The sequence below is a fragment of the Bos grunniens genome, chromosome 15, assembly GCF_055505025.1.
Source record: "Bos grunniens cultivar Pamir isolate PY7600 chromosome 15, Bosgru_T2T1.0, whole genome shotgun sequence".
In the NCBI taxonomy this organism is placed as follows: Eukaryota; Metazoa; Chordata; class Mammalia; order Artiodactyla; family Bovidae; genus Bos; species Bos grunniens.
In genome coordinates, this window is record NC_141179.1 from 66,552,282 (window position 1) to 66,568,862 (window position 16,581).

The 16,581-nt window shown below is 47.3% G+C and overlaps 1 protein-coding gene across 2 annotated transcripts in view; it reads right to left on the minus strand.

Annotated features, from left to right (window-relative positions):
* PAMR1 (peptidase domain containing associated with muscle regeneration 1) overlaps positions 1-7,076 on the minus strand; it is an 80,545-nt gene extending 73,469 nt beyond the window's left edge. The window contains exon 1 of one of the 2 annotated variants that reach the window (XM_086338658.1): positions 6,874-7,076. In XM_086338658.1, coding sequence (XP_086194784.1) covers positions 6,874-6,946 — 73 coding nt within the window. In that variant the 5' untranslated portion in view covers positions 6,947-7,076. The remainder of the gene's footprint in view (positions 1-6,873) is intronic. The other variant, XM_086338663.1, reaches the window with a different exon arrangement.
* Positions 7,077-16,581: the final 9,505 nt, after the last annotated feature.

Genomic DNA, 16,581 nt, shown 5'->3' on the forward strand with positions numbered 1-16,581 from the left:
CTTGCATTCCAGGTGAGGAAGTGGTATATTAAAACATGGGAATAGATGCTACCAGCTAGAAGCTAAGCTCAGGCAACTTGTCCTGGGCTTCCTAGATGTTCTCCACCATCACCACTGACTTCCAAAGTGGGGTCGCACGATATAGGGGATTAACTGATCATCTTCAAAGGAATCCTATGATGTAAATGGGCACAGAACTGGGTTTGAAAAACTGACACTTCAGTTCGCCAGAGTTTTCAAATGATTTGATTTGAAGCAAACCAGGCCAACATCCCTCCTCCACCCAGTGGTTTTCCACTAAGCTAGATGGAAATTTATTTTAACCAATCATAAATTCAGCTTATGAGGACACTTGCTGCACCTCCCCATGAGCTAAAGTTGCCTGAACGTGTTCCTCACTCTGTTCTGGCAGCAGCAGCCCTGGTTTTCCAATCACCAAACCAACTGACCAGACTTCTACTTACCGACACTCGCTGCCAAACCGCTAACTCAGCCCCCTGAAACAGCCAGAGTCTCGGAGAGGGCAGTGATAAAGATGCCTACGCTGCAGGGATAAAGGCATGTCCCCAACTCCAGAGGCAGAAGGGTGACAGAAACATGTGTCTTCATTTGGGCTCTCTTAACCACTCGACAAAAGACTCAAAAGACAGCAGATCCTCATTCAAGGTTGGAATGAACTGGTTAAAATCCATCTCAGTATTAATGGAGGGAGGCTGCATCTCCATCCCCTGCAATATCCATCAGCTGTGTTATGCCAAAAAAAGAAGAAAGAAAAATGCCTCCCCTTATTCAGGCCAGGCCTGCTACTCTCCTGTTCCATCACCTAAGAATTTACACATTGACGATCTTGACAGAATAAATCCATAAAAGACTAGTGCTCCACGGTCTCAGGGCCAGGCATGAAGCACGTCTCATCCTTAACTCTGTCACTCCACAAACAGAAACGTGATTTTGATTATAAAATTTGACCATGAGACAAAGAAATTCTCACTTCCCATGTCTAATCATAATGAGATGCATGTGCCTGTGGACAGCTACCCAGAAATGAGTGGGATTTGTGATCTGCTTAACATTCCTGTTTCCTCTAGAAAATGGCTCCTCTTGGGTTCCACGTGGTCCCACGGGGACTGCTGAGGTCTCTCCCTCGTCACTTACATCCATTCGGCCTCCACAGTGGTGAGCATGTGACCTTGCTGACTCAGGGGCCGGGGAATATCAGCTCTTGGAATATCCACAGGATAACCAGGACTTTTTACTAATACTGTGATTCCTTATGTTTTGGCCAAAATACAGACAGAAGATCTACCATAGTTGGTAGATCTTCTATACCACTACTGACTATAGCAGTGTTACTGCTTCGGTACATGCATTATGGGGTCAGACTGGGTTCAAAACACTGATGTCCAGCTCTGCGACCTGGGCAAGTACTGTGCCTCCCTCTCAGTATGTAAACTAGGGATAATAACTACTTACCTTCTAGGTATGTTGTGAGGATTAAATGAATACATGTAAAACATATAGGAGAATGCCTGGTATTTACCACAAATACCAGTAGATTATTTGGGATCTGGTCCCTTAGGTATGAGGCTTCCACCACTGGTGTTTCCACCATTACAGGTGAAATATCTGATGTGCAGCCCTCCTTACTCCACTCTCAACCCACACAGGCTCTGTATCTGTATCACAAATAGCAACCGAGAACAACGAAAGGAACAGCACTGGGCGGTGAGTAGTAGAAAGTCCCATTGGTTAAGAGAAATATCTCCAGCCAACTCTAATTCTCTACCTTCCCTGAGTGGTTTTGTTCATAGATATGGAGTTTGACTTTTCCTGCATTTTGCTTCTTTCTCTCCATTATAAACCTAATGCTTTGGCCCAGATCTTGGGATGATTGTCAAACAGAACTCCTTAAACACAGACCAGGCTTGAAATCTGATAACTTTCTGCCACTGATCTGGTAGCTTTCAAAGCTCCAGCTGGCCTCGGGGTCTTCTGCCCTGGAATTCAGGAATTAGAAAATATAAACACTGGTTTTCCCTCCCCTTTAAAATAAAATGAGAGGGATCTGGGCTCTTGTGACTTTCAAATATCCACAAAGTGGGGGTGACAGGTCTTCCTACATGAGGGGAGGAGCAGGGTATCACTTTCCCTCATTTACTACTGAAATGTGCACCCTTCCCCCCAAATCAATTGCAGCTTCTAGAACTAGGCTCAGAAAAGGCAGGTAGAGAGGTTTTCTCTTGCATCGGGATCGGCCACCCCTAGGAGGGCAGATGGAAATAATTTTCTGACTTAAGGCCAATCATTAGGTCCTCCAGACACCATGAGACGCCATAATCTCAGCCGATGCTGTCTAGCCAGGGTAACCCAGATGCAGATAAATTTAAGTCAAAACCACAGTCCCTGCCAGTAGCATTCCAAAGCCCTCCCTAAGGCTTCTGGATATTTCTAAGGGACTTACATGCTCCAGGTCATCTCTGCCTCTGGATCCAAAGGTGCTTTGTCCCCAGCTTACTGACCCAAATATAACACCCAACCTCACCCTCAACTTCAACCAACAGCTCACCCTCAAGGGCATTCATAAAACATTTTACTGGTGGTCATAGAGGTGAGATTGTGTTCCACAACACACACAAGTGAAAATACATTTATGTTCCTGTCCGCTGCAAAATGCTCACTTGTACCTCTCCCCATTCAGCACCCAGCTTTCCACTTTCTCTCTTTCACATCCCATTTCTCCCCCATCCCTCCCAAGAACAGAGATCAATAAGGCAAATACAAGCAGGGACTAGCAGGTAAGACACCTGTGAACTGAGAAGTGGGGTGTCAGACCAGACAGAGGACCCAGCCCACCTCAAAGCATTCAGGTTCAAAACCTTTCAAGCACTATACCCTGCTGAATACTTCTGCAGACCTTTACCCAAAGGCTGCCAGCCCTTCCATGCTATAGTCTCCCTCTTTGCTAGAGTCACCCCACAACACAACAACAGCACCACCCACATGGGAGAGAGCAAGGACCCTCTCCTGCCACGTGTGTCCTGAGACCATGCCGCGATTACATGCGCATCACTGTAGGAGGCTGTTAGCTGTGTGAGTTTCTCAGCCGGGTACCAGGTGAGCTTGAGCTCAGGAATCTGACAGTCTGGGCTCACCCCAGGCTCCACTAACCTTCTTGTGTTTTCTTTTTATCATGTTGCTGTACTGCTAAGTCACTTCAGTCATGTCCAACTCTTTGAGACCCCATGGACGGTAGCCTGCCAGGCTCCTCTGTCCATGGGATTCACCAGGCAAGAATACTGGAGTGGGTTGCCATTTCCTTCTCCAGGGGATCTTCCAGGCCCAGGGACTGAACCTGCATCTGTTTGTATCTCCTGCATTGGCAGGTGGGTTCTTTACCACTAGCGCCACCTGGGAATCATTTCTGCAGCAGAATGTAAATAACACAGATTTACCATTTTGATCACCTTTAAGTGTACAGTCCAATGGCCTGTGTAACCATCACTGCTATACATCTCCAGAATGTATCATCAGATCACTGACACTCTAAGCCCATTAAACACTAAGTCTCCAATCCCTTCTCCTCCAGCCCCTGGTAACCATTGTTCTACTTTCTGCCTTTATGAATTTGACTCCTCTAGGCACCTCACATAAATGGAATCATACAGTATTTATCTTTTTGTGTCTGGCTTCTTTCACATCATGTTTTCAAGGCTCATCCACGTTGTAATTTTAATCAGAACTTCACTCCTTTTTAAGGCTGAATAGTATTCCGTTGTGTGTATAGACCCACATTCTGTTTACCCATACGTGGGTTGTTTCTCCCTTTTGGCTGCTGGCAATAGCGCTGCAGTGGACACGGGTGTATGAATATTTGCTGGAGTTTCCGCTTTCATTTATTTTGTGTCTATTCCCAGAGGTGGAATTGCTATATCAAATGTTTCACTTTTCCAGGAACCGTGCCTAATGTATCTTTGAATAGGTCACAGACCCTCTCTAAACCCCATCTGGGAAATAACAGCACCTACCCTGCTTCGGTTTAAGCACTGAGCCCATCATAAATGCTTAGAGGTTTACTCCCCTTGCTCTCTGCCTTTTGAGGTACTCTGACTAAATGATCTCTCCAGTCACTCCTAGCTCCTGAAACCCATGATCCCACCATCAAATTATTTCCCTGTTGGAAAAGCTAGGAATTCTCAGAGTATATATCAAGAGAAAACCCTCTTCATAGTCCCCACAAAAATCTAGCTCTGCCAAGAAGGCCCAATTTTCATAGCTCTTTCCTTGGAATTTGCTAACACATCCCATTATAAACCAACATCTAATTTTTCTTGCCACTCCTTCCCCCTTGCTTTCTTTCCACATTCCCTCTCTCCACTGTTGCTCCTGCCCACTGCATATCTGGGCTTCAAATTATCCTCCCCGGTTGCCTGGATGCTCGCTCCCCACCAGCTAATGTCTGTTGGAAGCAACACTTGTGAAGTTATTCATGTGAAAGCTTCATTCCCCAGAGTCACATCTTTTCAATGAGTTGTTCCTTTTAGGCTGGATCCTGCTGGCAGAGCGACTGCTGTTTGGTGAAGTCAGTGGAATTGGGTTTCTCCCCTCACATGCTGTTTGTGTTGGGTTATCACTTGGCCTGATGTTTGGATTCTCATCCTCAGACACGTGTCCCGAGTCGATGAGCAACAACCGTCTGCCGTGCCATCCCAGTGGATGTTTACATCTCATCAAATGCTCTTTTTAGAAAAGTAATTAGAGGAAATATGCTGCTAAGCTTTCCTTGACGGGGGCCAGATTCAGAATTTCAGCAGGGAGTGGACTCACTCGCTCACAACTTGAAATATTTTCCTTCTCCACTCCATCCCTCTGTGCTCCCTTTAAACGTGAATGTTTGACAGACAATGAAATAGCCTTGCTCTCCAGCTCAGTCAGCAGCTTGGCTGCCCAGACGCCATGCACATTCCCTGAAGCTCTTCTTTTCTGTTTGGCTTTTTTGTTGTTGTTGGTTTTGTTTTGGTCTCTAAGTTGCGTCTGACTCTTTATGACCCCATAGACTGTAGCCCGCCAGGCTCCTCTGTCCATGGAATTCACCAGGCAAGACTACCGGATTGGGTTGCCATTTCCTTCTCCAGAGGATCTCCCCCACCCAAGGACTGAACCCCTGTCTCCTGCATTGGCAGGCGATTCTTTACCAGAGTCAGCTTTCTTTTCTGAGTAAAAGGTATAAGAGATTCTCAGGTCAGGGATAAACGGGTTTTTCAGATCCTGGGCAAGGAAAAAGGGGCAGCTGAGCTTTAGTTTTCAGCTTTTATGGGTTTCAGCCATCTCACCTGCCACGTTAGAAAAAGAGATGCGGGGACAAGAAAACTACACGTGGGAGCCCTGGCACTATAGGAGGAAGCCGGCTCCTCTGGAGCTGGGCTTGGGCCACTGTGCCCTGGAAGGTCGACTCCAAAAGGCAGAGGTGGAACAGGGACACGTCTCAAGGAAAAGCCACCAACTAAACCCCAGGCAAGAGGCTGGGTTAAAGGATTATCAGACTCCACCCTCCCGGGCTCCTTCTCCCTACATTATTGGGCTGTTCCAGACACCAATAAGGCAAAATTCAAATGAAACACTCTTCAGCTTGAGAGTAAATCACCAAGGAAGATTTCACTTGGGGCTGGCAGGTAGATGGAAAGTATTGACTAAAGTGGGCGGGGGTGCTTTTCATGTATCTCGGTTTTTGTTCACCATGAAGCGACATGTGCCAAGGTCCGGCTTCCCTTCTACAGTAGCTGATGGCTTTCTACACCCTCACCACCCAACTTCCTCTGTTTCATTGTTGGGCACTTGCCAGCTCCATGCAGCAACGAAGCACCCACTTCTTAAGTAAAGCAAAGGTGTCAGGTCACCAGCACAGGTGTCAGGTAACCCCCACAGAGGGGAGTAGCAAAGGCTTACGCACTCCCTGCTCCTTCACAAAGCTGCCCTATTTTATCACCTGTGCATCTTACCTCTTGAGGCCTCACCTTGCCTCCTGACACCTGGCCTCTCTAGCCATAGAGGGACAGATGCTCCTAAGAAGTCCTCCTTCCCTGCTTGCCCAGCAGCAGTCACAGGACAAGCCTGCTCTCCCCTTGCTTCTGCTGGGTCAAGAGGCTCCCAAGAGCTCTGTCTGGGTCTTGTTTCAACCTCACTTGCCCTAGAAGCCTATCTGACGTGGGGTTTGTGGCTCAGAAAATGACATGTGAAAAACACAGAAGCCACAGCTCTTTCTAAATAAACTCTGCGCATCCCCAAAATCAACTTGCACTCTTCACCCTGGCTTTTTCTTCTTCTTTCTCATCCTTATCGGAAAGGAAGTGTATATATGCTGAGTGAGCACCTCTCCCTTGCTGGGAATCTGTTCTGAACGGTTGTGGTGTGAGATTTCCTCAACCAGATGCTCAGGACAAATACCCTCGCTGTAAGCCCTGCTCTTATTCACCTCTTTCCTCCCAGCTCACCTGGGAGGGGGCTTTTTCCAGGTAGAGATTTGGCTTTTGCATGTCAGAGGGGGCACCTGAGCCTGAGTAGAACCCCGGCGATAATTCTGTGCTTTAAAAAGCTTAAGAAAAAAAAAAAAAAGGCACATAAAACTGAAGCTGGTACGTTTCCTGAGGGAGTTCAGTCCCGCAAGTTGCGATGGCAGAAAAACGGTGTCACGTTCTTAGAAAGAGGGACACTTCAGCACCACCAGCCAAACCCCCAAGATTTCCACTAGAAGAAAGCTCACCACCACCACCCACAGACACACAGCACCCTCTCTTGGGACACCTCGCTCCTGCCCCCTAACTAACCCCAGGAGACAAAAGTCCCCTCCTGGGGGGTCCTGAATGCGACCCACAGTACCTCTTGGCAAGGACGAGATGAGAAGGAGCTGCAGGAAAGCAAGCCCCAGCTGCGGCCACCAGCCCAGCTCCATCGTTCCCGCGGCGGTGCCCGGAGTGACTGCTGGGGAGGGACCGAGGGAGGCCGGCGGGCAGGCGGCTCCTACGCGGACCTCCCCAAGCCCCAGCTGAGCGGGAGCTCGGGTTTCAGCTCGCCAGGCTCTCCCATCCTCATCCGAGGGGAACCACCTTCAGCCGGCGCGACGTCAGCCCAAACCTCTCCTCTCCGCGGCCGCCTTAACCCTTGCGGAGCCCGGGGAGGTGTGGCCACGAGGGGAGGCCCCGGGCTGTGGCTGGAAAGGAAGCTGCGGGGCACGGAGGCCCGCCCAGGTCCGGCTGGGCTCCCCGAGGCGGTGAGGGCAGGGGAGAAGCCAGCAGGACCCTGAATGGGGGCGGAGGTAGCCGGGGCTGCGCCCCCTGTCCCCCCACCGCAGGTGAGGTCTGAAGCCCCACCCCCACCTCCAGCCCGGATGGGAGGTCTAGTGGGTGCCTTGACTGCACACACTGAGCCCGCCAGATTAAACGCCTGGCCTTGGGGGAGGGGGTGAGCTGGAGATGGGGGGAGAAAAGCGGTCAACCCGCCTCCCCCCTCCACCTGTATCCCCAGTCTCCTTCCTGCCCAGCGTTTGCTCCCAGCGCTCACAGTCTGCAAACCTTATCCTTTGCCTCTATAGGCTGCTGGGGGTATTCTGCATGGTCCCACAGTACCCGTTATGGTGAGTTCAGCAGCTTAAAGAGCTCCTGCCCACATGCCAGGCAGGGTACTGGGCTCAGGGATAAAAGAACACACAGGCACTGTCCCGGTAGTGAGGGCATTCAGTCTAGGTATGGAGATAGCAAATGAGATGTTGACGGGAAGAGGAAGGATGTGTTACAAGATAACAGCTGACATTCTTGATCAATTTCTCTGTGCCAGGCAACTGAGTACCATACATGTATCAACTCATTTATTCCTCATAATACATCTGTCATCTCAGTCTTACAGAGAGAAATACTGGGGCATGAGAATTCAATAGCTCATCCAAGTAAATGGCAGAGCCAGGCTTGAACCCAAGCAGCTTGCCTCCAGAAGCTACAATCCCAGACAGCAGGCACACTGCTTCTTAAAATTCTGTGTATGCAGTGTTTTATTTAGCCATTATAGTCACCGTGTACAGTAGATGGCACTGTCCCCGTAGTATGGATGCTGAAACCAACACTCAGAGATGAAATGACTTGTTCAACGTCACTTGGCTGGAACTGTCAGAGTAGGACTGACACCCAGGTCTAACTCAGAGAAGCACTGGAGTTTCAGGTCGTGCTTGATCTCAGTTTGTGAGGTCAGATGAAGAACCGAGGTTGGGAGGAGTGATCATTCGGGCCTAGAGCACTGGGAGGCTTCCCAGAACTGGGGAAGCTTGAGCTGGGACCTGAGAGAGGCAGGATCTCAATCTATGGAGGGAGTGGGAAGGTCTTTCTAAGAAAAAGGGCTGAGTTCATCTAGTGCCACTGGGAAATAAATGACTATTTACATGTTTAATTAAAGGATACTTTATCCTTTTATCCTTTAATTATCCTTCCTTCAAAGGATCCATGGCAATGTAAACCATTAAAAGGAATTTTAGACACACACACACGCACACACATATATATATGGAATCTAGAAAGATGGTGCTGATGACCTATTTGCAAGGCAGTAATGAAGACATGATGAAGACCCTGATGCTGGGAGGGATTGGAGGCAGGAGGAGAAGGGGATGACAGAGGATGAGATGGCTGGATGGCATCACCGACTCGATGGACATGAGTTTGAGTAAACTTTGGGAGTTGGTGATGGACAGGGAGGCCTGGCACGCTGCGATTCATGGGGTTGCAAGGAGTTGGACACGACTGAGCAACTGAACTGAACTGAACTGAATGGAGACATACAAAACAGACTTATGAACACAGTGAAGGAGAGGGTGGGTCAAATAGAGCAAGTAGCTTTGAAACATATACAATTCCATATGTAAAATAGATGGCTGGTCGGAATTTGCTATATGATGCAGGGAGCTCAAACCCAATGCTCTGTGACAACCTAGAGGGTTGGGATCAGGTGGGAGGTGGGAGGGCGGTTCAAGAGGGAGGGGACATATGTATCCCTATGGCTGATTCAGGCTGATGTATAGCAGAAACCAACACAATATTATAAAGCAATTATGCTCCAACTAAAAATAAATAAATTTTTAAAAAATGAATTTTAGGGACTTCCCTGGTGGCCCAGTGGCTAAGACTCCAAGCTTTCAAGGCAGGGGGCCTGGGCTTGATCCCTGGTCAGGGAACTAGCTTCAACTAAGAGTTCAAATGCCCACAACTAGAGATCCCACATGCCACAACTAAGACCTCGTGCAGTCAAATAAATAAAATAAATAAATATTAAAATGACTTTTAAACAGTTTTGAGATTATACACACACACACACATATATATAATCTCATTGGAAAAGACCCTGATGCTGGGAAAGATTGAAGGCGGGAGGAGAAGGGGATGCCAGAGGATGAGATGGCTGGATGGCATCACCAACAGGGTGGACATAAGTTTGAGTAAGCTCCAGGAGTTGGTGATGGACAAGGAAGCCTGGCGTGCTGTGGTCCATGGGGTCGCAAAGAGTCAGACACGACTGAGCAACTGAACTGACTGATACAAACACACACACACACATATCTCAGAACAAAAGCCAACTCAAGAGGATAAACACTCTGTACAGTTTGGAGACAGAAGGTAAAGAGAAAGCATGTAGTCATGGTGCTTGGATTTTATTCCATAGTTAATGGAAGACTCTGACTGTTTAGGAGCAGAAGGTGTGGGGCCTAAAGCAAAGTCCTAGAAGAAAAGCCTTTCTGGTGTCCAGAACAGGGGATGGAGGAGGCCAAGGCCTGGCTAGAGAGAACAGCCTGGAGCGAGGAGCAAGCCATGGAAGTTGAAGGGAAAACTGTGGGAGGAACTTGGGGAAGGCAGAGTCCTGGGACTCAGGACAGCCTAGGAGTGCAGGAGCGCTGCCAAAGGGACTCCACTTGGGGAAATCCCTAAAACCCAGCCCTGCTTCTGGGGCCCACCGCAGCCAAAAGACTGGGAGCAAGAACCTAGCGGTCAAATCCTCCATTCACCACCAACTCTCTGAATCTCAACTGTCTCATCTATAAAATGAAAATAATAACCAAAGCTACTTTGTGGACTATTTGGAGAATTTAATGAGATTATGTACATAAGGCCCTTAGCACAGGGTCAAGCTCATTCTAAATGCTCAATAAATATACATCATTGTCTGTATTATCGGTCTGAGACTGACCCCATGGAAATCCCATGGTATGGGCCTTCTTCCTCACCCTCAATTTCTCTATTAAAGTGAAATTTGTTAAAACAGGCACCAAAAACAACCTTAAAGGGGAGGGTGGGGGAAGTGCCAAAGGGCAGCTGGGTAGGAGGTTAGAAGAGGAGAGTTTTACTTTCTTGCTGGTCACTCAGCCCTAGTCCTTTGGTGATGGAAATAGGGAGGAGTTGACATGGTTCCCAAGTAACCATAGGATACGATCTCGGGTGGCCTCAGCCTGCAATGGTTTGGAGCAGGGCATGGGTTCCCAGCCAGAGATTGAGGCCAGGGTGTGGCGGTGAAAGTACCAGATCCTAGCTCCTAGATCAGCGGTCAGTGACAAGGGCCCTGGCCCTTTGGCTTTGCAGAAAATAATTTCCTCAAAGATAGAAAGTGGTGAGATAAGTAAAGTGTTTATTAAGAGGGAAAAAGAGTACAGTAGGTGTGGATAGACACACGAGGGGACTCTGAGAGTCACTGAGTCGTGCCCTTGTGGCAGTTTGAATGACTTTTATGGGGTATTTCTTCCAGGGTTTTCTTTAGCCAATCATTTTGATTTGTCTGGTTCACAGTCCATATTTGGTATATCTCAGGATCCTCCCACGTGTGTGCATGCCTGCATCTCTTAGCCTAGATGGATTTTACCAAAAAGGCATACGGGTAGCTTGGCATTAGTTAGCATCACTCCCCTCTGACCTCCAAGGAGCTATCCTGCACATGTGTGATCGGGGAGGTCTTCGGACTTTGAGAGCAAGAAATACGTGGACTGGGCAGGGCCCAGCCTCCTCCCTTATTTGTTCTGCTCATCTCTTCTTGGAGTTCCAGTGCTTAGGGATGAATCTCCAATCACGTTACCCTGGGGGGGTGGGGGGTGTGAGGGAGGCTTCTACTTCCTGCCTCAGTATTACAGCCTCTTAGGAATCTGTTTCTCCCATTAGCTGACAATGCCACTTCCTTCTTCCCTTGTCTCCCCTCACCTACACACACACACACACACACACACACACACACCTTCCGAGTCTACCCAGCAGCTTCACCCCTACAGCAATTTAGCCCACGAGGGCGGGGCCCCAGGTAATGCATGTGACTCTCTAAAGAAGTCTCTACTGAAAGGTCTTTGCTGCTCCAGGCTTAGGGGACTGGAAACAGGCCTTCACATCTATTAATGGAATGCCCACAGGAATAATGTCACTAATTTGGGTTTGCAAATTTCCTAGGACTAGGGAACCTGGAAAGGAATTCTCAAAAAGGAGTGGGGCACATTCCTCTGGGGAACTGAAAGCAGCGATCAGATATTACCTTGTTGAACTTGACAATTAGCTTGAACTGGGAGAGGAAGAGGGAAGCAATAACTATGATACAAAAAAGGTGGGTAGTTTGTCTGAGGTCATACAACCCTACATAAATTTCAGTTTTCCTACGAAAGTTTAGCTTCCTCTCTTTCCATTAACTCAGTTTTTCATATCGATAGAGTTTAGTGTTGTTCTAAATCAGGATTCTTGACCCAGGTTCCATGGGGTCTACCTGGAGGACTTTTCGCAGGGCCTTTGAACCTCTGGAATTGATATGCAAGTTTTTCTGGCAGTTTTTGGAGCAAGAGGAAGTCACTGCCTTCTTCAAAATTTCATCAGTCAGTTTAGTTCAGTTCAGTCACTCAGTTGTGTCTGACTCTTTGCGACCCCCATGAATTGCAGCATGCCAGGCCTCCCTGTCCATCACCAACTCCCGGAGTTCACTCAAACAATAGGGATCTGCAAACATCCAGGTTTTTTAGAATCACTGATCTTCACAAGTTAACATCGAAAAATTCACCACATATTTGTTGGGTTTGGGGAAAGTGGTTTGGTACATACAGTGATTGAGTCTAGGCTATAAACTGCACGACGGATATTTTTAGGACCCTCCCTCCCACTCCCTTTTTTTTCCTATTTTTGTCTAAGAGCACTTGCTCTGGCTCACACTGCCTAGTGCTGAATCCATGTGGACCACTACTACTTGTGTACACTTGGGTAGGTTATTTCACCTGTGATGGCTGTAGTTTTCTCATCTGCTAAGTGAGGGGAATAATGGTACCTGCCCCTATGGGGTTGGAGTAAAGAGCTCAGAACAGTGTCTAAAATACACTAAGGGAACGGGAAGTCGCTCAGTTGTGTCCGACCCTTAGCGACCCCATGGACTATAGCCTACCTAAGTACTCAGAAAACACTATTTTTATTATGATTCCCTCCCCCTCCTGCCCTCACTTTCTACACCCACTTCTGGGAGGAATAAATCACTGGAAAGGCTGAATGTAAAAGAGGCAAAGTGCCATGCTGGGGAACACGGAACGATACCTGGAATTAAAAATTATCTTCTTATAATGAGCACTCAGAAATCAACAGTTGGCTGTAGTAGATGGAGTCGGGCCACCCATTTAATTACAAGTCACAATCCCCACTAATTTTCACATGAAAGGATGAGGCACTCTAAAAAACCTGGACCTTTTTCACTGCCATGGGAGGCTGATTGCATGTGAATACACGGAAAGAAACCGCAGTGGAGGCTGTCTTGTGAATGACAACAGCTCCCCAGTCTCCAAGCTGTAACTTTTTTAGATCAGCAGCTTAAGCAGAGACCATTGAGGGCAAGCCAGAGGGAATAGCTAGGGTGAGACCCATCTGTAAGCCTACGAGAGGCATCCCAGACTGCTTGCTGGTCATTATGTTTGGTTTTTATCAGCTGTACGAAACACAAAGTTCAAGTCACCCAGGGCCAGAGATGGAGAAGGGTAGGTCTGGGGGAAAGACAAAGGGCCCTTCCACCAGAGCCTGCTCTAACTGGCCCCGCCATGGAAGTCTCCAGCCCTAATGAATCCCGGCTGTTCACCTACACAACAAGCAATGATGTTGTGCCTCCAGGGCTGGCTCAGCTCCACTCCCTTTCCACCGGGAGCTGGGCAAGCGGGTAGGTGAGTCTGTGGTTCTTTCTTTGGCCACATTCTTCTTGCTCTATGTCATTCTTTATGGAACTTGCTGAAAGAGGGCGTGCTTCCTTCCTTCATGGTCATTGCACTCTTGAATCTCTTGGGGAAACCAGTTCTTGATTTTCATATGTGTTTTTGTAAACTTCAATTTAAATAAAAATTTCTGCTATGCCATGAGCTGCAAAGCTTTATAAAGAACTCTGGCAAAAACCGGGACCCCAATCCAAGTGACTAACTCAAGAGTTACATGTAGTTGTGCCGTTTTGACATATAGTTGAGCCATTTTGGGTGGGGAAAGGACCAAAACATGGAAAAATTCCGAGGGAAGGCAGTAGGGTATGGTGGCATGAAAAAGACACCAGGTCCCAGGGGGAACCAAGGCTCTACTACCTACCGGCTGGGTGAACTTGGACAAATCCATCGGCTCCTCTGAGTCTCACTTTGAAAGAAAGTGAAAAGTGTCAGTCACTCAGTCGTGTCTGACTCTTTGCAACCCCATGAACTGTAGCCCACTAGGCTCCTCTGTCTATGGGATTCTCCAACCAAGAATACTGGAGTGGGTTGCCATTTCCTCCTCCAGGGGATCTTCTGGACCAAGGATTGAAACTGCGTCTCCTGTGGCTCCTGCATTGCAGGCAGATTCTTTATCATATGAGCCACCAGGAAAGCAGCAGTCTCACTTTCCTCATCAGTAAAAGGGAGGTGAGAGCTGCCTTATCATTCTGATGAGATTAAAATGAGGCCAGCCTGCATAATAGTAGTTCAATCAAGGCTGATTGTTATGAACATCTAATCTTAGAGTTTCATTTTGAAATAGGTACCATTTCCCACAGCTCTGGTGATGGAAGTCAGGTTATGTTCCTATATTGATTTGAAGCCAATGTGTGTCTGAAAAATATATTGCCTTGTACAGTTATGCTCCCAGTTGGAGGTCTAGGGGCAGAGTGTGCACTTTTTCAAAGACAAATTGAGAGGTCTGACCTGAGTGGACCCAGTCCAGGTGCTAAAGAAAAAAGTATTCTGACATTTGTTAAAGACTGTAGGGAAGGGGACTTCCTTGGTAGTCCAGTGGTTAAGAATCCACCTTGCAATGCAGGGGACATGGGTTCAATCCCTGGTCAGGGGAACTAAGATCCCACATGCCACAGGCAGTGAAGTCTGCATTGCAACTACTGAGCCCATGCGACACAGCTAGAGAGTCTGTGCACCACAGCAAAAGATCCCGCCAAAAGATGGAACGTCCCAGAGGCAGGTAACCAGGGGATCCAATCTGGTCTGAAGGTCAGAAAAGTTAACCTGAGAAGGTGACATTGAACTTTAGAGCTGAAGAAACGCAGAGGGAAGGGATAGTAGAGGACAAGAGATGAGAAAGACCGTGTACTGGGAGGCTACAGGTGCAGGCAGGCCTTGAGAACCATGAACTTGGTTCTGCGGGGGTCATGGGAAAACAGCCTGGGGGTCAGTGACTGGATGGTTGGTGCCCCAGGTTCCCCTCTCTGCAACAACATCCAGTATGCAACGGGACCGAGAGAAGCGGCTTGAGAGGCACTGAGGAGGTAAAAAGGATGGGATCAGTGATCATGGTATAGATTGAGGAGAAAAATACGGGAGCAAAGTTAGGGTTATCCCTGTTGCTAACCACATAGGAGTGGACAGATGCATGGTGGTGAGCTGTGCAGGACTGCTCTCCTCTCTCAGCCTCTCTTTCTGTCACTCTCTCTGTCAGATCACTCACTCTGGGAGAAGTCAACTATGCAAAGCTCACATGGAAAGGAGCCAACGCTTCCTGACAACAGTCCCCCAAAGGAGCTTGGGAGCACATTCTCCCTTCTGGGGCCCTTCTGGTGGCTGCAGCCCTCAGCAGCGACTTGCCTGCAACCTAGCAAGAGTCCCCTTAGCCAGAACCACCCAGATAAGCTGCTCCCAGATCCCCAACCTTCAGAAACTAGGCAAGATAACAAATCGTGTTGCTTGGCACTGCTAAATTTGTTCCACAGCAAGAAATGACTAATACAAAAGATCTGTGAATTGGATGATCTTTAGAAGAAACTAAAAGTGTCTATACAGTCGGTAAATCTGCAGCCAAATGAAAACTGCTAGAGTTTAAGGACCCAAAGGCGAGAAATTTAATAGAGTGAGACTCTCCCAGGAAAGAGGCTTTCAGCAGCGCATAACAGCAAACCCAACTTACCTGGCTTAAACAATAAGGAATCGTTTGTCCAGTATAGCAATAAGTCCACAGTTAGAATGACTCCAGAGCTCAGTCTGTGCCCCAACAATAGTGTTAAATATCTAAATAGCTCTAAATAACCAGCAGATATATATGGTATGCACATGTTTATATAGAATCTTGGGACATATAAATATAGCATATGTTGTATGGATGGCTAACAGGCGCATGGAAAGTGCTCATCATCGTTAGTTATTAGGGAAATGCAAATCAAAACCATAATAATGTATCACTCCACACCTCTCAGGATGGCCGTCATCAAAAAGTCTACAGATAATAAATGCTAGAGAGGGTGTGGAGAAAAGAGAAACTTCCTGCACTGCAGGTGGGAATGTAAATCGGTATAGTCACTGTGGAAAGCAGTGTGGAGGGTCCTCAAAAACCTAAAAATAGAGGCCATGTGACCCAGCTGAAAAGAGGAGTGTGGTGAGCTTCAGTAACCGTGGGGTCATGAAGAGTTGGACACAATGGAGCGACTAGCACATGCAGTCACTTTGGCATGTTCAACTCTTTGCAATCCCATGGACTGTAGCCAGCCAGGCTTCTCTGTCCATGGGGTTCTCCAGGCAAGAATACTGGAATGGGTTACAGTTTCCTCCTCCAGGGATCTTCCCAACCCAGAGACTGAACCAGCATTTCTTAATGTCTCCTGCATTGGCAGCCAGGTTCTTTAACACTGGCACCACCTGGGATGAGTAATATTCCATCATATATATATATATATATATATATATATATATAAAACTCAGCCATAAAAAATAATGAAATAATGCCACTTGCAGCAACATAGATGGGCCTAGAGGTGATCAGACTAAGTGAAGTAAGTCAGAAAGAAAAAGACAAATATTTTATCACTTATATGTGGAATCTAAAAAATGGTAAAAATGAACTTATTTACAGAACAGAAACAGATTCATGGACATAGAAAACAAACTTATAGTCACCAAAGGGGAAGGCAGGGAGGGATAAATTAGGGGTATGGAATTAACAGATACGTACTACCATGCGTAAAATAGATAATAAAAATGTACTGTATAACATAGGGAACGATATTCACTATTTTGTAATAACCTATAATGGAAAATAATTTTTATAAAGTACATATATACACACAGATATGCAAATCACACTGCTGTACCTGAAACTAACA